This window comes from Micrasema longulum, unplaced genomic scaffold, assembly GCF_059751315.1.
Source record: "Micrasema longulum isolate JH-2025_06_02 unplaced genomic scaffold, ASM5975131v1 h1tg000998l, whole genome shotgun sequence".
In the NCBI taxonomy this organism is placed as follows: Eukaryota; Metazoa; Arthropoda; class Insecta; order Trichoptera; family Brachycentridae; genus Micrasema; species Micrasema longulum.
In genome coordinates, this window is record NW_028278186.1 from 276009 (window position 1) to 303114 (window position 27106).

Genomic DNA, 27106 nt, shown 5'->3' on the forward strand with positions numbered 1-27106 from the left:
TTATCCCATGTAAAGACACCATTTTGTAATGTATTAGTAGGTTTAGATTTTTAAAACCTGAATCACGATACTTCTTGCAGAATTGTAACCCATTAAAACTACAGCTCCATTTTCACAATTTTCTCTTTTATTTTTGTATCTGATAAGAGTAACATGGCACAAGCCAAACATATCAGCTGCTGCGCGTATGGATTTTCCGGTTAAGATTTCTTCATACGCTTGTTCATAAAGACAGGTGTCTTTCGACGCTCTGTCAGTTGTTTTGGTTCTGGTACGGGGTATCTGATAAAAAAAGAATAATCGATTGAGAAAATTACTTTATTTATGTATACTGATATATACTGTGAAATAGGGTGTTTTCTGGGAACGATTAAAGAAATTCAGCTAGGAGTCGCACACAAAAACAAGATTTTAAACCAAACACCTGAGATATATTCAAATGTATTCTGCCCTATTAATAGAATGACTGAAAAAAAAAACTAAAGCGGATCTCCAAAATTATTTGCAAAAGCTTTTTTAAACTTGTAAGTTAAATTTATTTTATTTTGTATATGAGTCGACAAAATTTAAATATTATATTCTCTCTGCCTAGCGAGAAAATTAGTTTGCAAAAACAGCCAATTAAAAATGGTTTCTTTAGAATCGTTATTAAATTACGATAGGAAAAAACTGGAAATCTCAAAGGGTCAATCGTATCACGGGGATGGTTGTACCGTCACAATCATCCCCAATAAATTGCTTCAATTGTCCCCTTAATGTCATTTTGTTTAAATTGCTAGAATTCTCATGAATCATAACTCGATGCTACATAAATATAATTAGAATATAGAGCCAACAACAGTTAGAAACGTTCAATCTGTCACTGAGTAAAAAAATATTTCTCGAATTTGTGTTATGATCAATAACATCCAGTTTCTCGGAACGTGTTCTAGCATGTTTCTGACTCGGGTGTGCGGGGTATGCAGGATGGGGGGTTACAGAGATATTCGCAATGGTACTACCGTCCCGTGCTACAACCGTCCTCGGTCTACCCTACATTAATATTATTATATAGAGAACACATAAAATTTGTGTGCCCTACTTCAACATAAAATAAAAAAATAAATAATGAATAACAGATAAATATTATCATTCGGTCTTTATCAAAAGCCAAGAATCAAGAAGGAAGCGTGCTAAAGCTACGCTCCATCAAACCATTTGATAAAAATATAAGTACCTACATAATCATTTATTATCTCTCTGTTATAAATCCATGCGTATACTTTTTACTCGCTTACTTTTTACGCATGCATTTTTATTTTTTTTAGTAAGACAGAAAATTCGCTGATATTTTTCTAGTTATTTTTGAAATCGGAAAAGTATGTTAAAAAAAAAACATTATTGTTGTTTGTTGTCAAAAGGTAATGCAGAGATAATGTAGAACTATAACAGGCAATGATGACACACCATTCAACTTGGTGACAACGACGATTCCTTTAGGAATAATATTATAAAAACCAACCGGGTAATCGGGTTGTGGTCTAATCGGTGATCTAATCGGGTTGTGGTCCTGTGGCTAGTGTGTCGGACTCACGGACCAAAGGTATGTGGTTCGAATCCCACGTGGGATCGAAAGTACGTACTTTACCTCAACTTGATTCCATTTTCTAATAGTGATTTATTTACAACTCGTTGAAAATGGCCTTCAAAATGAAATATTTGGGTAAATCATAAGAACGCAAATATCTATTTTTATAAAAATAAAAAAAAACGGGTTTTGAATGTAGGTACAAATTCATAAATAGTAATTTCAAACCCCGTGCACCACAGACCTCAGCTGTAATGAAATTATAAAATATCAACAGTAGGTACATGTAATAACATTTTACATATTTTTTATATAAATGTACTGTTTTTCCACTGGATTGGCTATTCGGTCATTGAACTCATACTATTTTTATTCAATATAGCTATTTACCGAACGACGATCCATCAAAGACGGAGCTCCACTAATAAAATATATACCATTCCATTTCTCATTTACATTTAATGTTTTGGATGACGGGAATGACGTGGACCAATGAGGAATCAACACCCAGTCCATAAAGTACATATGTGGGTGAAAACAAATGGATCGAGGTGGATCAATGAAAATGAAATATAAAAATGAAGAATGTCTTTCATGAATCATGGACCAAAAACCAAGCATTTTCTTCCATGGACAAAGACAGTATTCGATTTGACCAAACCACAGACTACAGATATCTGACCAAACCACAAACAACACGTTCTAATGTCAGCTGTCAAATCGGTGTCATTTTAATAATTATGATTTAAAATGAAATCATTCAATTTATTTGATATTCCGGACTTCTCTGATTCAGAAAAAATAATCATAGTTGGCGTAATCGGTAAATCACCGTATAATTGTGGATTCAAAGCCAAATCTCTCCGATATGAGTTTTCGGGTGACGAGGTTATGTATCGCTTCGTTTTTAGAAATTTGGTACAAATTTATCAAACTTCATGGTTTATAATGTTCTTATTTTTGCAGTGTCAAATTGAATGCTTTTGGAATGAGAACCAAAACGTTTTATATTTACATCTCAAAAGCTTGTTCGATACATGTCAACTTATAAAGTTTATCGAGAATTTGGGGGAAGATGATGGAAGGAAATGGGAAGGTTCTGAAAGAGTCAATAATGCAAGAAAAGGCGGAGACTTCCTAGTTGCAGCGGGCGATATAACTACAGAAGTATCCAAAAGCCTCTTATTAATGTTTCATCTGTGTCATGTCATTATTCTTTCTTCTCCGACATCAGTTTTCGATCTTGGATATGTTAATTTATTCAAAGCAATGGACACACTCCGGTAAGGGTATGATTTTTTTGGTTTACAAATATAAAGAAAAACTTAGTTTCTTATATCTCCAAAGTTAATTTATAACAAAATTAAAGCTAATCAGTTGGGCCATTGAACCAACTTACACAATAACCCCACATGCGGCTACATGTTTTATATTTTCAAGACACAAATCACATAGGTTTTTCGAATAGTACATAAAATATGCATGCAAATGTTTTATTACTGCAATAATTTTTCATAATGAATTGAAAAAAAAAGTTTTGTATCATATTCTTATGTGTATATTTCAAACAATATAAGTCTGCCTCATGGTGTAATGGTGAGCACTTTGCCTACCATGCAAGAGGTCTTCGGTTTGATTCCCGTCATGGTTGATGTGAAATATTTATTTGACAATATGGTTTACAATGAAATACTTCATAGTCCCTGGATCGGCACCTGAAGAGAAAGTCTGATAATCTAACCTTCATGTGAGGTGTACTAATGCAGTGACCTATGCACCATTCGGTGCGCAAAGGAAATAAAGATAATACGAAATAATTTTCCTGTCAAAACCACGTTGTAGTGAATTAAAAAAAAATTAAATACATTAATCAATTTATATTAGTTGGAACTTTTGCTTATCAAAACTACTTGAAGTATTGATAAGTTCATTTAATTTGTGATAAATCTTATACAGCCTGTAACTGGGAGGACGGATCATCGGTGGCAGAGCGATGGGGGACCTCAATGCCTATCGATTTAACCCCCATGTATGTTCAGCGATATTCAGTCGTTGAAAAGTTATTCAGATTTTCAAGAATTTTTAGTAAAAATCCGATTTTAGGCTGGATGTCCCAAGTGTAGCCAAACTATTAAGTCTGGGATAGTAATTTTTTTTACAAGTAGCTCAATAATTAGCCTTTTATCCTACAATACAGTTTTGAGTCATTATTTGATTTAATTCCAAATAAAAAATAATCTTTTCCAAAATATATGCAAACATAAGTTTTCAACTAACTTTTAAGGGATATAAAAAAAAATTACCTCAAAAATTTCTGCATCCTATTTAAAAAAATACTCTTATTTATGGAAAAGTAACCCTATAAATTTCATTTGGCTAGTGCTAAGGCATCATGTTAAAACGTGATCTTGAATTGTACAAGTGCTAAAATAAATATTTTTTCTATGCATCAAAGACGTACTTAAAAAGTTAGCCAGCTTATTTTGGTTAGACTACGCTATGATACTAAGTAAAGAAACAAGCTTTTCTTGATAAAAGGACTGGATAGTGTCAAATTAAAATACAAAGACATATTGCTTTATTTTTATTTTTTAAAGTAAATGCTCAAAATAGGCTCCATAATTCGCTCTGCATAGACTACACCTTTTTATATATTTTTAACTATGAATTGTTTCGAAAAATATTGCGATGAATGTGCCAATAATCCCCGATTATGAAAAGCCAGTAACTATAACCTACTTTAAATAGGTTAAAATAAAAAGGTTTCGATCGCAAGTATCAAGGAACTGCAAACTATTTCGATTTACCTCACCCGTGCGAAAGGATTCCCGAAAATATTCTTTTACTTGACAAAGATATACCTCCTTATGCTCCCAACGAAATTAGAATCTTTACGGATGGTAGCCTGCTCGACGGAAAAGTGGGAGCGGCATTCGTTCCTTTTGAGAGTGATAAAGAATTACCAGGCAGAACATTTAAATTAGATAATTTCTGCTCAGTTTTCCAGGCTGAACTACTCGCAATACGAGAAGCTCTCGAATGGTTATTAAAGAAACCACCAGAGAGATGGGTTATTGCAAAAATATTATCAGATTGTCGTTCGGGCGTTCAAGCTATAACAGATACTCGGTCGGTAAATCCATTCATTGTAGATATTCAGAGTAAAATTAAGCATCTAAAAATAAGAGGGATGAACATTCAAATATGCTGGATAAGAGGACATGCTGGTATCGTAGGAAATGAGAGAGCGGATGAACGAGCAAGATCCGCAACTTGTAAAAGAACGGCACCTTTCTTCTCAGAATTTCCCCTTAGCTTTGCCAAACGCTGTATAAAACAAAATACGCAGCAGCGTTGGGAGGATCATTACCGCGCTTCTTCTGCAGGTAAAATCACTAAAATGTTTTTCCCAACGCTGGCTGATGCAGCAAACTTCCGTCATCATCACCAAAGTACTTTCGAAACGACTCAAATTTTTACCGGACACGGAGCTATGAGAAGTTATCTATATAGGTTTAAATTAAGGAATGATGACTATTGTCCATGCGATGATATTTCTTCACAGAGTATAGAACATCTGTTATTTCAGTGCCCATTTTTCAGTTTGCAACGCCATAATCTTGAAGCAGAATGCAGGAAAGATGGAATATCCTTAACAGATATCCACACTGTAGTAAAAAGTAGTTATCATGCGCCATTGTTCTTGAACTTTGCAACAATGGTGATTGGACTCATAAAGGTAATAAACCAAAATCAGTGATCGAACATCCCATTTCCAAGACAAACAAAAACTTTTTTTTTTCCGAGTACCTTAGCCTTGTACATGACACGTAAGGCTACTAAATACAGGAGTCCAAATATATAATAAAAAAAAATAAAAAAAATAGGTTAAAAATGATATTATAATGGTAGGTACTTAATATTATGAGTTAGCAGCAACTGGCTTATGTTAGAAATGAATTGCTTGCTAAAACATTGTTTGTCTCGTTCTTGCACACCTGTGGTTGGTTGATTAGGGGGCGTAGTATTGTGAAGGCTATTGTATTATTTGAAAGAATTGTTTCGGTTAACGTTCCTTACTTGTTTACCATCTTCCCTTACCTGTGTTACTTTTTGCTTTTCGATCTTTTTAGTAAATCCTCAGATTTTAGCTTGTTTATTGTTGGACTTGGTGTAAAATATAAACGAACATTTAACATTAAATTATTTTATTTTTTTGATAATAACTTAACATTGCATAATAGTAATATAATAATTTTACTTTTCATTTTCAAAATTCCCTTCATCACTCTTTTCTTACTAGGTACAGAGAAGTATGTGCAAGGGAAGAGTGAATCTTTGTTACAAGTTTTTGAAGTATTTAAATAAAATTACGAATTGTAAAATATTTTTTTTTGAAATCTTGAAATGGTTTTTGTTCAAAGAAACCTATCCATCATTTTTATTTTTTTAGTACACTTTTTTTTCACGATACTGCGTGGAACATATCCCCCGTGTAAAAAGACGTTTTGGTGTCTATCCATCATTTTAATTTTTTTAGTATACTTTTTTACACGATACTGCGTGGAATATATTCCCCGTGTAAAAAGACGTTTTGGTGTAATTTATTACTATCATGTTACATTTCTTGAATTTTCCAGAGTTGAGTTACAGCCCAAAATCCGCGAATTGATAGGTTCGTATGTGACACCGCACTGGGCACAGCAGGCTAGACCATGTTGCCCTCGTGTACTCTTCTATTTTGACACTTGTCCTCGCCAATTACGAAATGCTGATATTTCTAGAGTCAAAGTCCTGGAACATAGCTTAGAAGATCAAATATATAATGTGCTAAGGAAAGCGAGAGTCATTACAAATATAAGGTACATAATTTATTTATTTATTTGGGCAGCACATAGGACATTTACATAAAATAAAACTAGTGATTTTATTCATATTATTGCTTTCCCAAGGAAAAGTCCAACTAACCATAACTAAGGCAAGAGATATCGAGAAATAAAATCATCAATAATTGCAAAATAAATATTTTTAGGAACATAAAAAATATGACATCACTTATCACATAATCCAGAGAAATCTATTCACCTGTTCAGAATCCATGTCCGGGACTCTGCCATTTGCGAATGTCAGCTAGATGAGGAAGATTTAAACCATATTTTTTTTGGATGCCCCATAAATGATTGTTATCCTGATTTCCTATCCGACCTCTCTGATATTAATATCCCATTCCCTATTCATATTCTAACTCTCCTGTCCCCACCCAATAAACGTGTATTTAAAATCCTATGTAAATATCTAGTTGTAAATGGTGTAAAGCTGTAAATATGTTTTATTATTATATGTATATATTATATTAAATACTAACATACTAACTTGTACATACTATATTACTAACACATGTGTATATATATGTAAAAAAAAAAACAAAAATACTCGACACTGGCCAGAACACCCGAGTTGAGATGTGAAAAGGCCATGAAAAAACAAAGAAGAAGAAGAGAAATCTATTACAAAAAATATGTAGTAGATAAAGAAATTGTTAATAAACCACTATTATTATTAATATTTTTTATATAAAATGTATCTTTTAAAATAAGTTACATATTAACAAATTACAATGAAATAACATAGAAAAAACAAAACGAAAAAAGACAATAAATAACAATATGTACAGAAACATAAAAATAATGCGTATATACAAGAATAACAAACATTTAAAAAATTAGTTTCTCTACTGACATTTCTTGGTGGAGCTGCATTTTAAGTATAAAAATACTCTTTTTAGTTTTATTCCACTTTTATTTTTATTTTCACCAGTGACTGGGTTTCATCTTGACCGACATCCTCAGACTGATAGGAGAATAAGTCAATTCTTATTTTACATCCAAGTGAAAGCAGGGCATTCAATCAATTAATATTTTTTAAACATACAGTAATTAATTTTAGTCCATTTTCATTTCAGTGCAAATTCCCTATTTGCTATACCGAAGAATGAGGAGTTTGTTTATGTGAATACGGAAGAAAGCCCTCCTGGTAATGTTTTACCTGACATGGTCCGAAGCCTGATGAAGTCATGTGAGGGAATGCCTCCATTACCAGATTGGTGTACAGAAACAACTTCACGGAATACACTCAGCCAGTTTCTACAAACTCATTTAGACATAGCCTTCTCGTCTGGGTTTGATGACAATGTGGGAAAATTTGCTACGAGTTCTTTGTTTTTTGAAGTAAGTACTCTATTTTTGCGCACAAAATATTTTGTAACTGACCTTAGTCATCGCAGCCAAGCTATATCGCCTATCCGCCGGAAGGGAAGTCATGTGCCTGAACATCACACGAAATGTGAAACCGACCAACAGATTACATTTTGATTCTCAGTTTTGCGTTAAATTATCATTGATATTTATGTATGTTTTGTTTAATATAAAAATTTCTTTGTATTTTCCTTCTGTTAATTGTAAATTTTTACAAACATATTTACATATATTTTTTTGTTTACATTTTTTATTACATAATAAGTATTTATAAAAACAAAAAAAATCCCACATGGCATGGCATGGCCTGTGTGTGGGTATACAAATCTAGAATACATTATGAAATCTATGGTGTAGATGCATTTATAAATACATACATAAAATAAAAATTAAAAATTACATTCTGATTTTTTTTTTAATAATGTGATTTTTTTTGTATTATTTTACTATAATTTAAGATATATTTGTATTTTTATAATTATTATCAGTAATTGTTATTTAGAATATCAGATAAACAAGTTTAGTTTTATATCATATTTAATTTTATATGAAAAATTTCAGCTCAACGCGGATTTTTACCTATACAGGGTGTTCTTTAAACCCTGTCATATCCGAAACCACGATGATCAGTATGGGCAAGAAGACATATTGGCATATTTAAAAAATATTTAGAACGAAGAAAATTTGTAAAAATAAAATATTTATAAAGAACAATTGGTTGCTTACTTCTGCAGGGGAGAAGCAAAGGGGGGCGCGGCCGCGCAGTTAACATGTGTCAGACTCCCCCCCCTCCCTGCTCGTTTCTCCCTGCAGAAGTTAGCAACCATTTGTTTTTTTAATATTTTATTTTTATACATATTATTTTTATACATATACATATTTAATGTGCCAATATGTCTTCTTGCTCATACTGATCATCGTGGTTTCGGATGTGACAGGGTTTAAAGAACATCCTGTACAGCTGAAATATGTTCAACACCAAATGTTACTGTATTTTTGGATTCGAGTCAATAAATAAAGTAATCATGACCTACATAGTTCTAAATAACTGTAATTAACTAATATCAGATCGAATAATCTTCTAACGGATTATCTCCAAACAATATTTTTTCATGTCGGGTAAAAGGTTATGTGTATTGTATATATTTTTTGTTTATGAAACATTTTTTCTGTTTTTTTTTCTTTCAATTTTTACGTTTCTAAATTTGAAAAATATATTTTCGAAATAAGTATTAATACATTTAATCATCTATCCTATCTGAAATTTTATTTTATTTTAGATACCTAGCGCTGCAATGTGGAAAAAAGTAGCAACGCAATTGACTAATTTGTTTCTGTCTCCTGACTCCGATCAATCGTGGACTAATCTGTGGGACGCATTATCCATAGATACACGTTTTTCTCAAGGAAGATGTGCTAAAGTGTTACCACTAGCTCAAGCAGCTTATATGGAAGGGTTGCCGTCACATTATTCTACCCAGTATCATCTGCAGCGTGTAAGAATTAAAATTTTCAAAACTGACTAAAGTAAACCACAAAACATGATATTATACATGTGCAAAGAATTGTGTACCAACCCGCAGCGGAAAGTAAAACTGCTTTAAAAATGCCTAAAACGTTTGCTCCGGTGTGCCAGCCCTACTGGGTGTATTTCCGATGAGATTGAATGTGATTTTTCGCAACCTGGGTATTCTGTTTTGCAATTCGCCACTGTGTTGTCTCATGACCTCTTGCTGTGTAAAAATAATTATTTTCACAAATACACATACCTACACATCCTCTCAACACAAACACTAAAAATCTTCCCACAAAATATACACCCATGACACATTCTAACATACAAATCATCAGCTGTGTTTTCTATGCTCTTATACCCAGAAAATATTATGGATTGTAATATTATACCCAAGTTTTTTTTCTGTATGTACAAACAACAAGCTATGGTAAATGAAGAGATACAGAAATTTATAAAATAAAATATTAAATTATTAATATTTAAAGCATTTACTTTGTCGTCAAACGTTTTACTAAGTGTTATTAAATATTTGCATCTAACAGCTTACCGACTTTTCTATGTCTACCGGTTTCGAGACATACCCGTCTCTTCGTCAAGACACTGTCACCACATTTTTTGCACCAAAGTATAAAACCAACATGCCAATTTAAAACCACATGCTTTAAGTAGGTAACCCTTACTTGTATACATTTATTATTTATATAATATGACTGTTGATATTTAGGTAGCAGTGGCTGTCAGTGTGTTCAGTTCTATGGCTAGAGGACCGCTCTCTGATTGGTACCGAGGACAGCTACAAGAAGACTGCAATAAGATTTGGCAGTCCAAGAGACTTTGTGAAAAACTTAGTCTCACCGGTAATCCTTGTATCAAACCAAAACACAGGTATAATATTAAATTCATATTTAAAATAATGAAATAAATTGATGAAAAAAATGCAGCATAATTTCACAGTAGGAAGTTAATTATTGTTTTGAATAAAATAAATTTCATGTGCTTAGTTTTACTATCCACAAAGTATGTATCAAAGCTAACATTTTTCAAGGTGGTTGAACTATTTATAGGGTGTGAAAACAGTAGTTGTTTGAATTGAAATAAATGGGACTCCCTTGAACCATTAATCAACCAATAAAATCAATGTTATTTACACTGTTGTATAATAATTAGACTTATTTCTATACTAGCTACATCTAAGATATGGCAAATATTGCACACTTCAAAAAGAAGAGGTAGCAAATGACCCTACATTATTATGCAATCATTCATGTCAGAAAGAGCTATACCTACCTATTTCTTTAGTGTTAAAATTTCAAAATATGTATTTAAAAATATAACTATGTATCTTCTTATTCTACAAATTGGATTGTATTTATGAATAAAACAATATATCTGGGATATAATTATCACATTAACAATTATTCTTTAGAATAGATCTTCCGGATTTCCGTCACACTAAAACAGTGTGCGATGAAGATGGATTGGCATGGTTCAGCTCGAAGTCTTATATGTTTATGAATATATTGTATACCATTATTTTTTTGCCCTTGTTTGTCTTTGCTACATAGTTTTATGCCCTTTTTGTTCAGTTTCTTGCATATATGTTTCTTCATGTAACTGTTGTAATTGTTGCTCAGGTATTATCGGGTTATACTCAGATGAATAGATTAAAAATACATTAGTAAAAATGTCAACGGAGCTGGGCAACTTTTTTGAGAAGGGAACATAGAAATTAAGTCATTTGCAAGTATGTAAAGTGATCATGAAAACATTCACTGACTGGTCATAAGCCATATAAATATCTAGATTTTCATATTCCTTCCCAAAAAAGTTATCTCTCTCTATTGAAATATTCATAAATCGTTTACAACAATTTTGACTTACTAAAAATATTGTTAAAAAAACATGTTTACATAAATGTTAGTAAATAATTGTACTCGTATATAACCACTTACCAAATTTTTTGTGTCTATTTTTAAGAGACAGTAACGTCTCGAAACCGTAAGTGGTTATATACAATTATTTATAAACATTTATTGAAATGCTGGGCCACTTAGTTAATTCTTGGGATATGAATAGTAAAAAAATATTTATTTTATTTTAGTTCTAGTTCAGAAGATACACACTCAAGTGGTGTTCGTTACGTGGCAGCCTGTAATTGTGGACGGACAAAAGGATCTCGGGACGATCCTTATTCGGTGAAAAGTTCCAACTGTGATTTCTACAATGATCTCGCCAAGGATTGCCTGTGTGGAGCCACAGCTGAATCCATTCCATTTCCTGTGTTTCAACCCTCGACTAATGACTACAGGTTATTTTCAAATATGTATTCCATTTTAAATTGACTTGTTTAGGCATTACCTAATATACACTAGTCACGGGGGGCTAAATCAGGTGAAAATGGGGGATATTCAACCAATTCAAGCCCAACTTCGTGAATAGCAGCCATTGACACTAATGCCTTTCTTGCTGGAGCATTGTCCTGCATTTTGCAGTGGTCAGGGGCCTGTTGTAACTGAACCGTTACAGGTTTCAACTAGTTGCTCGGTGCTTTACACGTTGGGATATTGGGCTACATAATGCATACACTTCAGCTCGACTAGTCAACTCGAAGCAGGTCAGGGCTAGAGCATATCAATCAACCCTCGTAAGTCGAAATTTAAATTAGCTTTGACATGAGAATTGTTTTGAAATAAATCTGTAATTACCTACTCAATCATAAAAACTCATTTTAAAATTTATGATGCAATTCAGGTAAGAAATGCTGGATACTGTTTTTGTTTTACACTTTCAAAGTTATTGAGTTATTATTTTGTTGTAAACCTCTTTAATTTGGATTATAGAGCGGCTTCTGTCAAGAGTGCCATGGGGCCCCGAGTTAATGCAGTCAAAGGAGACACCTCCCCAGTGGAGTGGTCTCAGGAGGAGCGCTCTCCTGAAGAGATTCTGTCCACTGGAGCCCTATCTGATGGGAACGCCCAGCGATCACAGAATAGTCAACTTGCTAATACAGACTCTTTCACTCTTATCACTATTAATGATGCTCATTACAAAGGTATGAACAATGTTTTAGTATATGTCTAAACTTTTGCAGACAAATACTTGATTTGACTCTCGAGGATCTGTAGAGTTTCGATCTTTCTTGATTCGTATTCATTATATAAGTTGGTGAGGCGAGAAAGGTTAAGGGGCGTTTTGAATGGAACGTTAGATCCAAATCCAATGCAAATTTTCTCAGCTCCCAAAAATCAGTACTTACTATATTTATCTGCTGAAAATAGAATAAGGGGATGGTTCAATCAGTACTTTTGTTAGGAATGAAGATGCTATTTATTTAAAAGACAAACAAAGAAATATTTATTTTTCAACATAGTAGTGTTACACATTTTTTCCAATTTCTGTGCCATTTTTTTTACCTTCTCCGAAAATAGGAATTATCGAGCTCTGCAAAATGTTGTAGTTACTGTTCAGTATGTAGATAGACCAATGGAAAAGAAATATCAAAATTGGCTTCAGCTGTAAATAAATAAATATAATATTTTGATCTGACAACATTTTATGGTTGTTTCTATGAATTCTGAAAATGTGTTATGGTCTTCTATTTCAGATAAAGGTTTAGTAAGGCAACCATCAACTACAGAGTATTTGCCAGGAATGTTGCATACAGAGAGTCCACCTGGTATGATTCAATCTTCTCTAAAAAATACATCATTTTTATGATATTAATACAAAATGAATCATTTAATTATTATATTATATCTGAATTAATAACTGATTGTGCATTTTAGGACTTTTGCCAGCTTTTTCTAGTTGGTCCCTGGTATGCCTCGGTCCTTCATCTTTGTATTCACATAATGTAGGATTACCAGAAAGCCTCCGACCAGGTTTCCTCCAATACACAAATTTCTTACTTCCCTGGGATTGCCAAGTGAAGTAAGTAAAATTCCAATTATTATCTATTTATTTAACGGCTTATGCCTTTGTCAAAATACAAAAATAATCATAAAAACTATAAATATATAAAACCCGTAGAAAATATTTAAAACATATATTACATATACCTAGGTACCATACTGCAACGAATTTAAAATAGAGTAAGTAGTATTAAAATAAACTGTATTTATAGATATTTTTTGGGAAAAATATAAGTCACCACATTTTGTTTGGTCAAAGACATTTAAAAAAATATTTTTCTCCAAGAGAGGGAAGATTTCATAGAAAGGTCCTTTGGTAAAATTTACTAGTCGATTTTTGTACTTTTTGTGTTTTTTTTGTATGTTTAAAACATAAATTTAACACATTCGCAGACACTTTTTTCTAGTAGGATCCACTCATATGAACACATACAACTTTCTTATTTTTTAGAATATTTCACTTTCAATTGGACCGTAGTTGATGGTTTGAAATAAATCTTATTTGACTAACATACGGGGATACTTCTGTTGCCGACTGTTTTTATAGGGACACAATATCTCCTCCTACCATATAATTACTTCAGTTTTAAGTAGGCTAAAGCCGTCTTTTCACTTCTAATGTTTTTTGGACTGATGCCATCATATCCTAAATGCGAGAGACGATTTTGACTGCTAAAGCTGGAAAAACCGCAAACGAGTTAATGTTTATATTGTGTTATGAATGCGTCTCAACTCAGAGGACAGAGGTTCCCTGAAATTGAAACATAGTCGATTTTTAAAAGAGAGTTAATAATTATTATAAATTAATAAATAAATGCATTGTTAAATAATATTGTTTATCATATCTCTTTGTATAGTTTTTGCTGTAATTTAAATATCTGATTACTGAATTCTAGGAGCTAGTAACATGTAAAATTTTTAAATATTTTCTAGCCGTATGGAGAACATATCATCGTGGAGATCTCTAGTACAGCAGAGAGGTGGAACAAGGGGCAAACCACTTCCTTCTCATTTTACAGTGAAAATCTTCCTCGGTATGGAATATGAGTGTCCGAAGGGCCACAGGTATGATACACATCATTAAACCCCATACAAAAACTTATACTCATGGTATTTTGGATAATATTAGCCGATTACGAGGTATATTCAGAAAGTATGTTTCATTAATGAGATGGAGTTGATGCCATTATGAGTTAGTCGACTATTATGTACTCTTCGTGGTGCTTGTTTAAAATGCCAAATAAAATTTTAAACCCCGCTGCTCGTGAGAAAGGTCTGTAATTTGTTTCCTTAATTTATATAATGTTAAGCCAGTCCACTTTTATCAGCAGATCTGTAAGGTGTATGGAGAACATATTATAAGTGATTCAATGGCTTACCATAGAGATGGGTGAGATAGTTCAATGAAGGTCGCAATAATGTGCACGACGATGAGCGGGTGGCACCCTTTTATGAAGATGGAATACAAAAGCTTGTGTCGCGCTATGACAAGTGCCTACAAAATGGTGGGAGTTATGTAGGAAAATAGTTTTTTTCACTTTTTTTTTTTTCTGAGTATGTACTTGTTTTCTTTAACCTGTCAAACGAAACTTACTTTCCGGATATGCCTCATATATTTAAGGAATAAATTAAATATTTGTATGTTAAGGTCCTGTAGAGTTGTCCAATTTTGGGATTATGACTAAAAAAGTTTTGTGGGAGAACAAATAAATCAAAATGGGATTTAAAATTAAATGTGTATTAATTTATTATAATTGTCGCCAGGTTCATGATGTCGTCTAGTGATAGTGTTGTATGTGGAGGAAGTACATTACATAAGCAGAGTGGAGCTAAGTTAGCCAACAGTGACATGCCTCTATATTACCGTTGCCCATGTTGGTAAGTTGTGCGATATTAATACATTTCTAAAAATTTTACCGCCAGTCAGATGCACAATAAGGTTTTTTGAGTTAAGAGGGTTAACTACAAAATAAGGTTACAACATTTATGTTGGATCGAAAAATACTTGTATGATCACAAATATATTAAACTAATTTTCAACGTAATCGCCGTCGAGATCGTCGTTTTTAAAAAAATTTTTTTTTTTAAGGAATAACCCGCTAGGCCTCTATTTTAAGGCTTGTCAGCAGGTAGAATAGAGGGGATATAGAAGGAGGTAATGAAAAATACACCACAACATCCAGACCAATTGAGAAAAAAAATCTTTCTTGGATTTTTTTCTTGCAACTGGCGGGAATCGAACCCGCGACGCCAGTTTCAGAGTTGGCCGTCTAACCAACTGTGCCACGGCGCCTGTCATATATAACCATTGTAGATTGAAATTTTATTATATAGTGAAATGCTTAAAAATCAGTAGAATTTCCATCGAATTCGGTAGATCACTAGATAGCTCCCAAAATCGGTAGGGTTGGCAACATTGGAGAAATGTCACGTTGGCACATAACCATAGACAACTTACAACCTCAGGGTAGCCAGAGTAAAAAATATTTTCCCTAATATTTATTGTTTATACTTAAAATTATTCGCAACAGTTTATTTTTGGCCCAAAATATACTAGGCACGCGCAAAGTCACCCCACCCCGGTTTACGATACATTTTAAGATTTAGATGTTGTTTTGTGTAAAAAAATCAATCCTTTGGAAAAAATTACAATTATAACAGAGTCACTACTGGCGCGCTTGCCACAAATATACCTTATACATAAATAGCTGTTTTGATGTAAAAAAATAAATCCGTTTTTTGACATATAATTCCTACCATTGTAGTTACGGAAATAAAATTCTAGTTTAACTTGTTACCATGCATTTATTCATCAGCCATAAATAAATTCCGAGATGAAGGGCTGAAAAATAGGACGAACTCATTAAAATAGCTTAAAAGCAGCGTATTAATGTTTTTTATTTTTATTTTTACTAATTATCTGATGATTGACCTAGCTTAAGTTGATTTATGTAATTTGTAACGTTTTTGTATAGCTGGAACTACTTTAAAGTAGACGTGGAAACAAAAAATATTTTTAATAATATCTCCAAAAAAAATCAAAATGAATAGGTGCTTACAATAACATAAATATTTTTTTCAGGGGCAGTAAACCAATGATTGCTCAGCTGATGCGGGTTCATATTGTAACCCCAAAAGCGCCCGTTCACATTACTCTAAACCCAAAGGTAAAAACATACTAATTTGTTTTTGTGTTATGTAATAAAAATCTATTGTACATACATCATAAATTCTTAACAAAAGTGGGGCAAATTAGAACAGCAAATTTAAACAGAAGAGAGAACAAACAAATAGTATAGCCATGTATTTTTGGAAAATAGACAACGCTTCTCACCCTAAAAGTCAATTACATTTACTCCCTCAAAGTTAAATGGGGGTTTTTTTCTGTTAAACCAAAGAATAAAATATTTTGTGTTATCACACTTTTCTGTACGATGTGCACCATGTTTTTAATATAATAATTTAGTAGGAATTTATAGCCACACTGGAGGTAAACATTTTTGAGAAGGGAATAAAAAGAAATATTAATTGTTACATAAATTGTGTCAGATTTTTTACAAACGAAGAGAACAAGAGGACAGAACAAAAAAAAATATGTCAAGAATGTATTCTCCTTCATTATTTTACAGCAAATTAATCAATAATTCATAGCATCTTCACTGTACACTGCGCAAATATCGCATGGAACTATGGCAACCTTATTGAACGCTAACTGAAGGTGTCGGAAATGCTCACCTTCGTCTACTTGACATTCTATTTTGTAGGCGTGTAATGAAAAAAAAAAAAAATATATGTAACATAAAAGCTAACACAATATCTTGTAAAGCGGACAATTTTCTTTCAAATGACGTATACCTTTACCATTTCGTTTTACTTTTGGTGCTCATTTTAAATTTGGAACAAAATGGATAGAACACCTAATATATAAAAAGAAGCATAAAATTTGAAATGTATGTTCAGGCGTTGCCTAGAAGGAGAAATCATTCAACCAGATAAATCTCACTCACATCAATAAGGGTTTCACCTCTTTTACTTCACAAAATATGGAAAAGTTGAGAAAATGCGGATGTTCAAACAAAGGCAGAATGGTGAATGTTACACAGTGTGTAAAGTGGCCACCTTATGACCAATCATAAGCCCTGTAAATGCCTAAACATCCGTATTCCCTTCTCGAAAGTGTTTTTTCTCACTGTTGCAGTGAATTTAAATCTTAATAACTCCCTAGGAAGTGAAATTCAGCCTTGTCTACAAACATTTGTTAATAATTTAATATTTTTTCTCTAGGTTCAACCAATTCCAGGGGGTCCTATATTTGTAACAGGCGGAGACTGTCCCGCACTGACTGGTTCTGCCTACTGGGTGTTACGCCTTCCGTATATATACTCTACAGAAAGGGGGCCCCTCCCGCGCCCCACGCACCCCCTGGTCGCCACGGCTAGGGGCAGACTGCTGCAGGGAATCATAGGAGTCACAGACTGAAATTTCTTATTAAAATACTCTGTAGTTATAAATGAGAATTATAATAAAATAAAAACAAACTATGACATTCCTGGCTGGAAAAGTTTTCCATTCTTATGCTACAAATTTATACATTTTATGTAAAGCCTATATTTCAATCAACTTTCCAAGTATGATATATTTCAAAGACATCAGAGAATTGACTTAACTACACCGAAACAGAAAAGATCAAGGGGCGATCTATTGAAGCTTTATTCTGCGTGAGTATTTTGATCAGAGGCCATTTTTAATAGCTTTACAAATAATGCAATACATTGCCAATTAAAAATAAAATTTCTAGGATTTTTATTCTGGATGGAGAGCTCCTACTCCAATTAGAGATGACAGAAAAGACAGTAAGATTTTGATGTGTATTTATTACACGCGGAATACAATACAGAATTGTTATGCAGGATTGTTATGCAGGAATTGTTATGCAGGATTGCTGTTAAATTAAAATTAATGCAGCTACTGGATTTGTAAAAATAAGCGTTCATTTTAAGATGTAAATATAAACAACTTAAAAGATTTTAAAGTGAAATAAATATACCGGTTCATAATTTTCAATAAAAATACACTTGAAAAGACATATATAAAAATTTATTTATTGCAAAGTGCACAAAATGACACTTTTAAATAAAAAATAATAATATTTAGGTACTGAAAGATAAAATATTGGAATAGGATCATATTATTTAGAAATAAAGAGGAATTAGATTTTTTAAATGTTCCAATAAAGGACCCAGGGCTGGTATTCCAAACGCTCTTGCGGCCGTTATGTGGCCACTTAAACCAGCCAATGACAGGTCATAAGCCCTGTAAATGCCTAGACTTCCATATTCCCTTAAGGTATTCTCCATCCCTGTTGTAATTTGTTAATAAAAATAAGTACATTAAAAAAAATCTCAGATCACTATTCTGTTCTAGGTATACAATATAATATTTTGAACATTGTCAAAATTGTTTAGCCTCGATAATTAATTTAAAAATGAGTAGTCTAGTATGAAAATGCAAAAATAAATGCTACTAGGGTCGTAATAATAAAATTATTTTGCAGAACCGAAATCTGTTTAATTTTATATGTACTAAATCAATAATGCAGTTCTACAAATCTAACACCTTAATTAATGTTTTCATAAATATGGACCCCGTCAGCGATCGAACCCAGGATCTCATGCATGGTACTCCACCTCACTAACCAGTTTACTAGTAAAACATTTCCAAATTTACAACTTAGCAAAAAAGTTTTAAAAATGGTACTTTTTTTATAAACTGAAAATTACAGCATTACATAAAATACAGCATTACATAAAATATAAAACTTCAAATGAAAACCAATGTTAAATTATCAAATCAAAATAGTAAATTATTCTACTAAAAGAATTAGACGGAACTGTTATTTGTGCTCTATGAACTGCTGAGTAAGAATTCCCTCTTCCAATATATAAATGACACGTTTCTGTCCGCTACTAAGGATGTGAGGAGAGAATGTCCTGTATGTATGTGTAATTAGAATGGTCATGCACGATATAATATCCTGTGTAAAAACTGAAAATGCAAATCTGCTTTCTTCACTTGAAGATTTTAAGTCAAACGGTTCGGCGCATCCATAAACGAAATAATGAGGAAGTTCAGTGCTGCGGGAAATTGAATTCAAAAAATGTCTTTTTACATGTTGTAAAAATTAGAGCATTTAATTGTACAGTGAAGTCTTTACATCATAAAAGAAGCCGCATCTTTGGAGGACTACTGGTTAAACCTGAGAATGTTAAAGAGCTTGCTCCCTACCTCGTAGCCCGATACTTTACAGATATGGGCTTGGACGTGGGGTTTTTTAGCAAAACTAGATCTCTCGCCTTTCACACAGTAGCCAGCCAGGCTCTTTGGGCAAGAACTATTCACGGCGAACCGTCACAATAGATCTTCACTGGTCACAGTGATGTCAGGAGCTAGCATAGCACTGACCCCCACCACTACAAATTAGAATAAGGGCTGCATTTGCCGAGATTTTTGTTGTATAAAAAAAAGTTGAATCTTTACAAAAAACATTAGTTTTTTATGGATCCCAATCAGATTATTTCCTTAAATTCCTTATAATTTTTACCCATTTATTTATTTTTACTGGATTTTTGGTAGTATTAAAATAATTTCAACTAACATTCATAACATTTTTGAAAATCGCATTCCTAAATAAAGTGAACCCCTGTTGGTGAGAAAAGCAAACTTTTTTTCCTTTATGCAAAAATAATTCTATATTTGAAAATGAAATATTTAATGTTTTGGATTTCAACCATAAATAGAATAATGTGTAAAGTGGCCACTTAAACCAGCCAATGACAAATCATAAGCCCTGTAAATGCCTAGACTTCCATATTCCCTTCTCAAAAGTTTTTTCCCTCTCTGTTGTAACAAATTTAAGTACCTAGGTACCTACTTACCAATGAAAAATTACACCAACTTTTTAAAGTTTATCCGGACGGTTTTTACCCGCATTCATGACACGACCATTTTAGCTTCGAATCAAATATCAATCTCACGTCAAAACCCGGCTGGCGGTTAATGAACGACTAAATACGTGTAGGGCAGGATTGAGCGTTTGCGCATGAGTTAAGTGTCATTATTTTAGAGGGTTCCGGTGCGTCTATGTGTATTAATAGGTCTATTGTTTTATTTAAGAACACCGAACCTTTTTCTATGGTTACATAAAAGCATTGTGAAGTAAAGTTTTGTAAGTATACCTACTTAATAAAGAGGAAATGCGGTCCGACTTTTCTTCATACAAACGTATTCCCGTATTTTCTCTCTGGATTATGGCACTAGAGCAGTGTTTTTTTTACACACTATAAATACCTATTTATCAAAATTATCTGTTCTCACAATTTATGTAAACCGAAATACAAAAATAATCATGTATACGTACATATCTAATTTAGACTAAATACAATAATAACTGATATAAAACATTCGATTGTGTTCATTTCATCTAAATACGAGTATTTACTCAAATCTAACTATAGCAAAGCACTACCGCGCCGCACTATGGAAAATGGTAGAACAATGGCATTTCATGAGTATTTTTTACCAATGTTGCTACTTGCTACTGACACATTTCGATATATTTTTCAAATAGTTTAAGAGTCAAAATAAAAAAATAATGTTAGAATTTTAGATAATGTAAATATAGTACATTTTTTTCAATGCCACAAACTGTATTTTTTACGGATACCATTTTAAATCTGTTCACTTCATAACTTTAAAAGTTAATTTCTTATTAAACTTTGGAGGAATAGATATAAAGTATTATATATAATATATGTGGTATTTCTTATGTATCAACTCTCACTGCCTACACCTACCATAGAATCACTTCTCTACAATACCGCAGAGTATGTGCGGACCAACTACTGCTTCACAAAATTATGACAGGAATAGTCGACTGTATAGAACTACTTAGTTTTAATAACAATACATGTGCCAGCCAGGATTTGTAGACGGTACCACCTGTTTCATGTACCAATAAGTAAAACATCGTATGTTAAAAAAGCTTTTTTTCGTAGGACTTTTTCAGTCTACAATACAACATTTAAAGACATAGATTACACAAACATCACTCTGTCAGATTTAAAATTTACACTAAAAATGTATTATGTAACTTGGTAGACATTATAATAATAAATATGTACACCTCCCTTCCCTTCCTTATCCTCTCTTCAAGCATCCTTGTCCTAATCCCGCCCAATTTACAATAACTTACTGTTCTTAAAAAAATATATATTCTTTGATTATTGAACAATATTTACGAGTACGTAAAAATAACAATTTCATATGTATAAACTTAAATGTATTTATTTAATATGTAATATATTTTATTTACTAACTTTGTATACATTTTGGAATTCTGTTATTTGTTCTGAGTTTATACCCTATATCTGTTTGTTTACTATAAATATGTGTGTAGAACTGTTGATTTCCCAAATAAAATAAAATATCTGGAAAGTTGATTTTTTAAGCATCATACAACAACTAAAACGTGTATTTTTTTCTTTATAAATACATTTAAATAATTATACAATAAAACTATATATAAAAAATGAAAGAAAAGATCATTGAGACTTTTGACAGTCACCCACGTCTCCCCATGCTTTACATTTAATGTTGTTTTGTAGTCTAGGTATCCATAAAAAACATTTATAAAAATTAGCTGCCAAAATTTACCTACCATGAAGTTATTGTGAAAAATGTGAACTAAGTCAAATAACCCAAAAACCGCTATCTATGGCGGTTTCAAATGTAGACTATTTATGAAAAATATTTTCGAATTAGTTTGTTATTCATTATCGAATCATTTATTAATAGGTATTTGTTATTTTATAATAATAATAATAAACCATCGAGATTATAATATTGAAAAATATATATTTCTAAAAGTTTAAATACATATTACGAGTATAATCAAATGAACAAACACATTTTTTTTATGTTTTCAATGTTATCTTCAATATTTTTATTGTGTGAAAATAAAAATATCGTAATAATAATTATTTCATTTGAAGCTTTTAAGACTATTTTTTTTTTTTAAATATACCTACCTCTAAAAATAAAAGAGTTGACTTTTGATACGAATCCGACCTTTATTTTCCATGGTGCGCCGGGTTCAGCTCGTAATCAGTAAACAGAAATAATGTCAGTAACACCAGGGGTAGTATTCCAAACGCTCTCGTGGCCGTATTATCTTGTGTATTTACATACAAAATACACGAGAAAAGCTATTTTATCGTGCTACGAGAGCGGTTCAGAATAGCACCCCAGTAATATAATATAATAATAGTAATGAAAATAATTTTTATTCCAGCTCGATTGGGCGGATAGTGCAGTCCTAAATCAGTCATGCACCCATTATAAATTATAAAACAACTTATTGTTTATTTCATGTAGTTAAAATTCATACGAAAATAAAACAGATTAAAACGATATTCTTCTTTGACATTTTTTTACATTTTTTTTTGCACCACAACAGGCCAGGAGGCCTAATTACAGTGGTGAATTACATCACAGAGCACCCAGGCTTGAGAAAAATCACATTTTAATTTTTGTGTTCTCACCGGGAATCGAACCCGGAACCTTCCGTGCGTGAATCAAGCGTCTTGACCACTACAACACGGAGGCCGCCGGTGCCTTGTCGGGTCCCCCTGACGTTGGCGATCATTCCAGCGAAGGCATCGCTGTCCTGCGCTACTCTTATATTCTGCAGCCAGGGCGACGACTTACTGATGTACTTGCCGTAGTGATTCCTGGAAAAAGTCGACCAGAGTGGTTTCCCGTTGCCTTCTCTGGTAGAATTTTCTGTCAGGGTTACCTTTTACCTTACCATAGCTGGTTGGTTTTGGTTTGGAGGCGTCAGAAACTCGCCTTTCATCCTCTCGTCTGGTGTGATCACACCGTTATGAGTGTGATCCCATCGCCCAGGGTTCGCGACGTGGACGCTAACGAGTTGGACTAGTCAGTAGTGTTGCCGGTGGAATGCATCATTGTATAAAATCACAACTTCCAGCAAGATGTGACTTACTGCAACCCTACTGACAGTTCGAACCTCTTATAACTAGTAATAGTTCTACATTATCTCTGCCTCCTATTAAACAAATGAAATACCAAATAGCATTTCAAGATAATAGAACTAAAAAGAGAGAAACATAAAATATATTTTAAAAAATACAATAAAGTTCAGAAGAATGGCAATCTCCAATGCTGCCACAACCTCTATTCCTAGCGATGTTCCAGCAATAGGCTAATGAGGAAGTTCGGTGTCGTTTTTTATTTGTTAACATACTATTAAACTGAGCTAAAAAAAAATTTTAATTTTTAAATATCGTATAATCAGCGCTATGATTTTTTCAAGTTTTGTATTTCTGAAATAACTCGTGTGACGTCAGAGGTTCTTCTCTGTCAGTTCTTCCGATTGGTTCGTTTACGGTAAGCGAACCGGATATCCTTTATAGCTCTCATATCATTAGTTGGTTCATATGTACCAGTGACGTCGTTCGAAATAGTCATTTATTGCTGTTTTTTTCATACATTTTCAAGAAACTTTGCCGTACAATATAATGCTCTAATGTTTACCGCGCGCAAGAAAATATTTATTGTATCCAATTTCCCGCAGGGCTGAAGTTCCTCATTCTAGTGGTGAATTACATCACAGAACACCCAGGCTTAAGAAAAATCATATTTCATTTTTGTGTTCTCATCGGGAATCGAACCTGGAACCTTCCGTGTGTGAGTCAAGCATCTTGACCACTACGGAGGCCGCCAACTTTGGTATACATGTAAAAGTATTTTTTTAATATGATTCCAATTCGCTGTATTATTTCAAAAGCCTTTTTTTTTCTTCAAATTATATAAATAATCTTTAAATTTATTCATAAATTAGCCACTGATGTAATTGTAGACAAACCATCTAAAACGAGACGAGAACAGCCGAGACTAATAAACCGGGGACTGAAATTATACAATAAACCTACAGGACAAAACTAAACAAAAGACTCAGACAACCTTTACAAAAGATGTTTAAAATATTATCATTAATCGCATGATTGGCCCATTTCACACCACGGGAAAAATCTACACGGCATGATAACATACAATACGGTGGATCAATATTTATTATTTTACAATTATTTATTTATTTAATGCCTGGCAAACGCAATAACCTCTACACCGTGAGACCGACTAATCTCCAGTCAATATACTTTTGCAGGATTTTTACCTAAGTACCTATTCGCTAAATTTAAATAATAATTTTGATAAAATTATTATTAAAATCTCCTCTGTTAAGTTTTAATATATTATTTGAATCGGGTTGTGGTCTCGAGGCTAGTTTTGCGGACTCGCGGATCAGAGATCCGAGGTTCGTACTCCACTCTACCCCAACTTGATTTGCATTTTCTTATGGTGAGTTATTTACAACTCGTTAAAAATATTCACTAAAATTAAAATATTTGGGTAAATTATAAGAACGCTAACATTTCTCTTTTAAAAAAAAATATTAACCCAGGTGTTTTTATTGATATTTTTATTAAATTCATTAACTATGGAATTTTATATATGAAAAACGAAATATATGAATATTATTACATTTAAATACGTACTAACGAATCTAAAGTGTCAATCCACTATAATTTTACCATGTTGTGAAATTGGCTGTTCTCCATAGGGTATCACGCGGCTGGTTTGTTTATTTGGAAATTCTTGTAATAATGAACAGACTTTACGGCGAAATTTCTCGAAAATTTATGAAAAAAATAAATGAACTACTTTGAAACGTCACAGGTTCACGTGTTAACAATAACCAATCAAACGCAGCGTTGTGACAGATTTTTGGTTTCCGGGTAGCCATGTTTTTCGACGTTTAGAAACACGACGTCGGAAAAACTCGCCGACTTAAACTCGTGATGTAAGTCGGTGTAATTTGAAAATTACAAAATTCATAGCGAAAATAAAACGATACATAAAAAATATTTATTATATTTCTTGGTGTGATTAATAGTTAACAAAATTATTTTTTCTCACTGAACTTCTTCATTTTTAGGATAACAAACATCTACATTTTTCATCTTCTGTGAAATTAATCAAATTCCTCATGAAAAATTAAATACTGATCATACAATTTACAGTCTAAAAAACGATGCTCCAAAAAATGTAATGCTCTTCAAATAATAATAGATTTGAGTTTTTTCCCCTCTTATTTAGTCTAGAATAAGCATATTTAAAAATTATTATAAGCATGTACAAATAAAATAACATACAAAAAATGTATGTGTGATTACTGAGACGTCCCGTGCCGAGAACACCACATTTTTTTACAAAAAAATAAATATCAGATGAGTCGTACAGTTACGGAACCCGGTCTTAACGAATTATAAAAAAATTACAAAATATGAATTGAGTCGCAAATTCTGCTATATTGGCATTGTGTTGAAGTATGTGCTATCGTTACTGGAACAAGTGGCATTCAATGTTCCAATCCGTCGGTTGCGAAATAATAATGTGCAGCTCCTTGATCAACACGGCACAAACTATGGCTTGCATGCACAAATTTCCCGATTGTGTCGTATTGTAAACTCGAGAAAATATCTGGACTTTTTTGGTGTAAGTTAATATAATATTAAAATTCCTAAATTCCACACAAGTCATGGTCAAAATAGATTTGTCTTCAAATGTGTAAAAAATTATAATAATCTTCCCAATGAACTAAAAACTATTAAAAATAATATATAAATCAATACATTTTAAGTAAATCTGAATAAATTTTAAAAAAACTACACTATATTTTAATTAGTATAAATATATTATTTTTTTATGTTTTTTCTTTATATATCCCGTGATTTTATTTTTTTACTCATGTACTCGTATTTAAAATTATATAAACTCTCATAAATAAGCAACTACAATTGTGTAAGTCACTCTCCAAGCACAAGAGTTAGTATCTTTTTTTGGAGAGTTACAGTGATAACATTTACCAGATGTGTAAAAGTAGATATGTATAGATTTTTAAAAAAACATGTACCTTTTATGAAATTTATTAATAAAAAATAAAATTAATTAAAGTCTTTATAGATTATAAAAATCACTAAGATGAACCGGATCTTGTCTTGGATTAGTAATTTATTTTTTGTACTAGCTTTAATTTAATTAGTTGTATTTTATTTCATTAGTACCTGTATTTATTATAAGAAATTGTATTTGCCATTGTTAGAATGCAATGCATAAGTCCGCCAATTAATAAATAAATAAATAAATATCAAGACTCGTAACTAACAGGTAACAAAATTAATGAATTTTTATTTTTATTAATAACTTTTTACTTTTAAGATCCAACCCCCTTTTAAAGTTTGCTGCCGATAAATGCCGGTCACTCCAGTCTGGGACATATTGTATAATGGTGTTACCACATGTTGTTCGTTTCTTTTTTCAAAACAAAGAAAGTAAGAGGACAAATTACCTCGAATTAGTCAAAAATATATTTTCTTTCGTTATTTTACAAAAAAATTGACAGTAATGTATTCTCCTTATTTTTTTTTCTCCTTTATTCCCTTGATTGAACGCGGACAGAAGGTGTCGAAAATGCTCACATTCGTCTACTTGACATTCTGTTTTGAAGGCTTGTAATAAAATAAAATAATACATGTAACGTAAAAGCAAACACAATATCTTGTAAAGCAGAAAGTTTTCTTTCAAATGACGTATAATCAAAATCCATTTTGTTTTACTTTTAGTGCTCATTTTTAAAACGTGAAAAAATTGACATAACTTATCTAAATACCTAATATTAGAGATAGAAAATTCGAATTAACTATGCTTTATAATA

General features: G+C 32.3%; 1 protein-coding gene and 1 long non-coding RNA gene across 3 annotated transcripts; both read left to right on the forward strand.

Moving 5' to 3' along the window:
- Positions 1-2190: 2190 nt before the first annotated feature.
- On the forward strand, positions 2191-17802 carry LOC148277660 (nonsense-mediated mRNA decay factor SMG8). 2 transcript variants are annotated; one of them, XM_088232572.1, is made up of 14 exons: positions 2191-2455; positions 2534-2850; positions 6208-6429; positions 7530-7794; positions 9102-9317; positions 10062-10222; positions 11439-11645; positions 12178-12389; positions 12942-13013; positions 13123-13267; positions 14182-14313; positions 15013-15126; positions 16331-16415; positions 17533-17802. In XM_088232572.1, exons 1-14 carry the CDS (start codon positions 2318-2320, stop codon positions 17725-17727), a joined length of 2481 nt encoding a protein of 826 aa, XP_088088698.1. In that variant the 5' UTR covers positions 2191-2317; the 3' UTR covers positions 17728-17802. The 2 variants fall into 2 exon arrangements, with proteins under 2 accessions (XP_088088698.1, XP_088088699.1); XM_088232573.1 differs by lacking the exon at positions 6208-6429.
- A 61-nt stretch (positions 17803-17863) lies between these two features.
- LOC148277661 (uncharacterized) lies at positions 17864-18097 on the forward strand. Its single transcript, XR_015823393.1, has 2 exons — positions 17864-17966; positions 18047-18097. It is a non-coding gene; the product is annotated as an uncharacterized LOC148277661 (long non-coding RNA).
- Positions 18098-27106: the final 9009 nt, after the last annotated feature.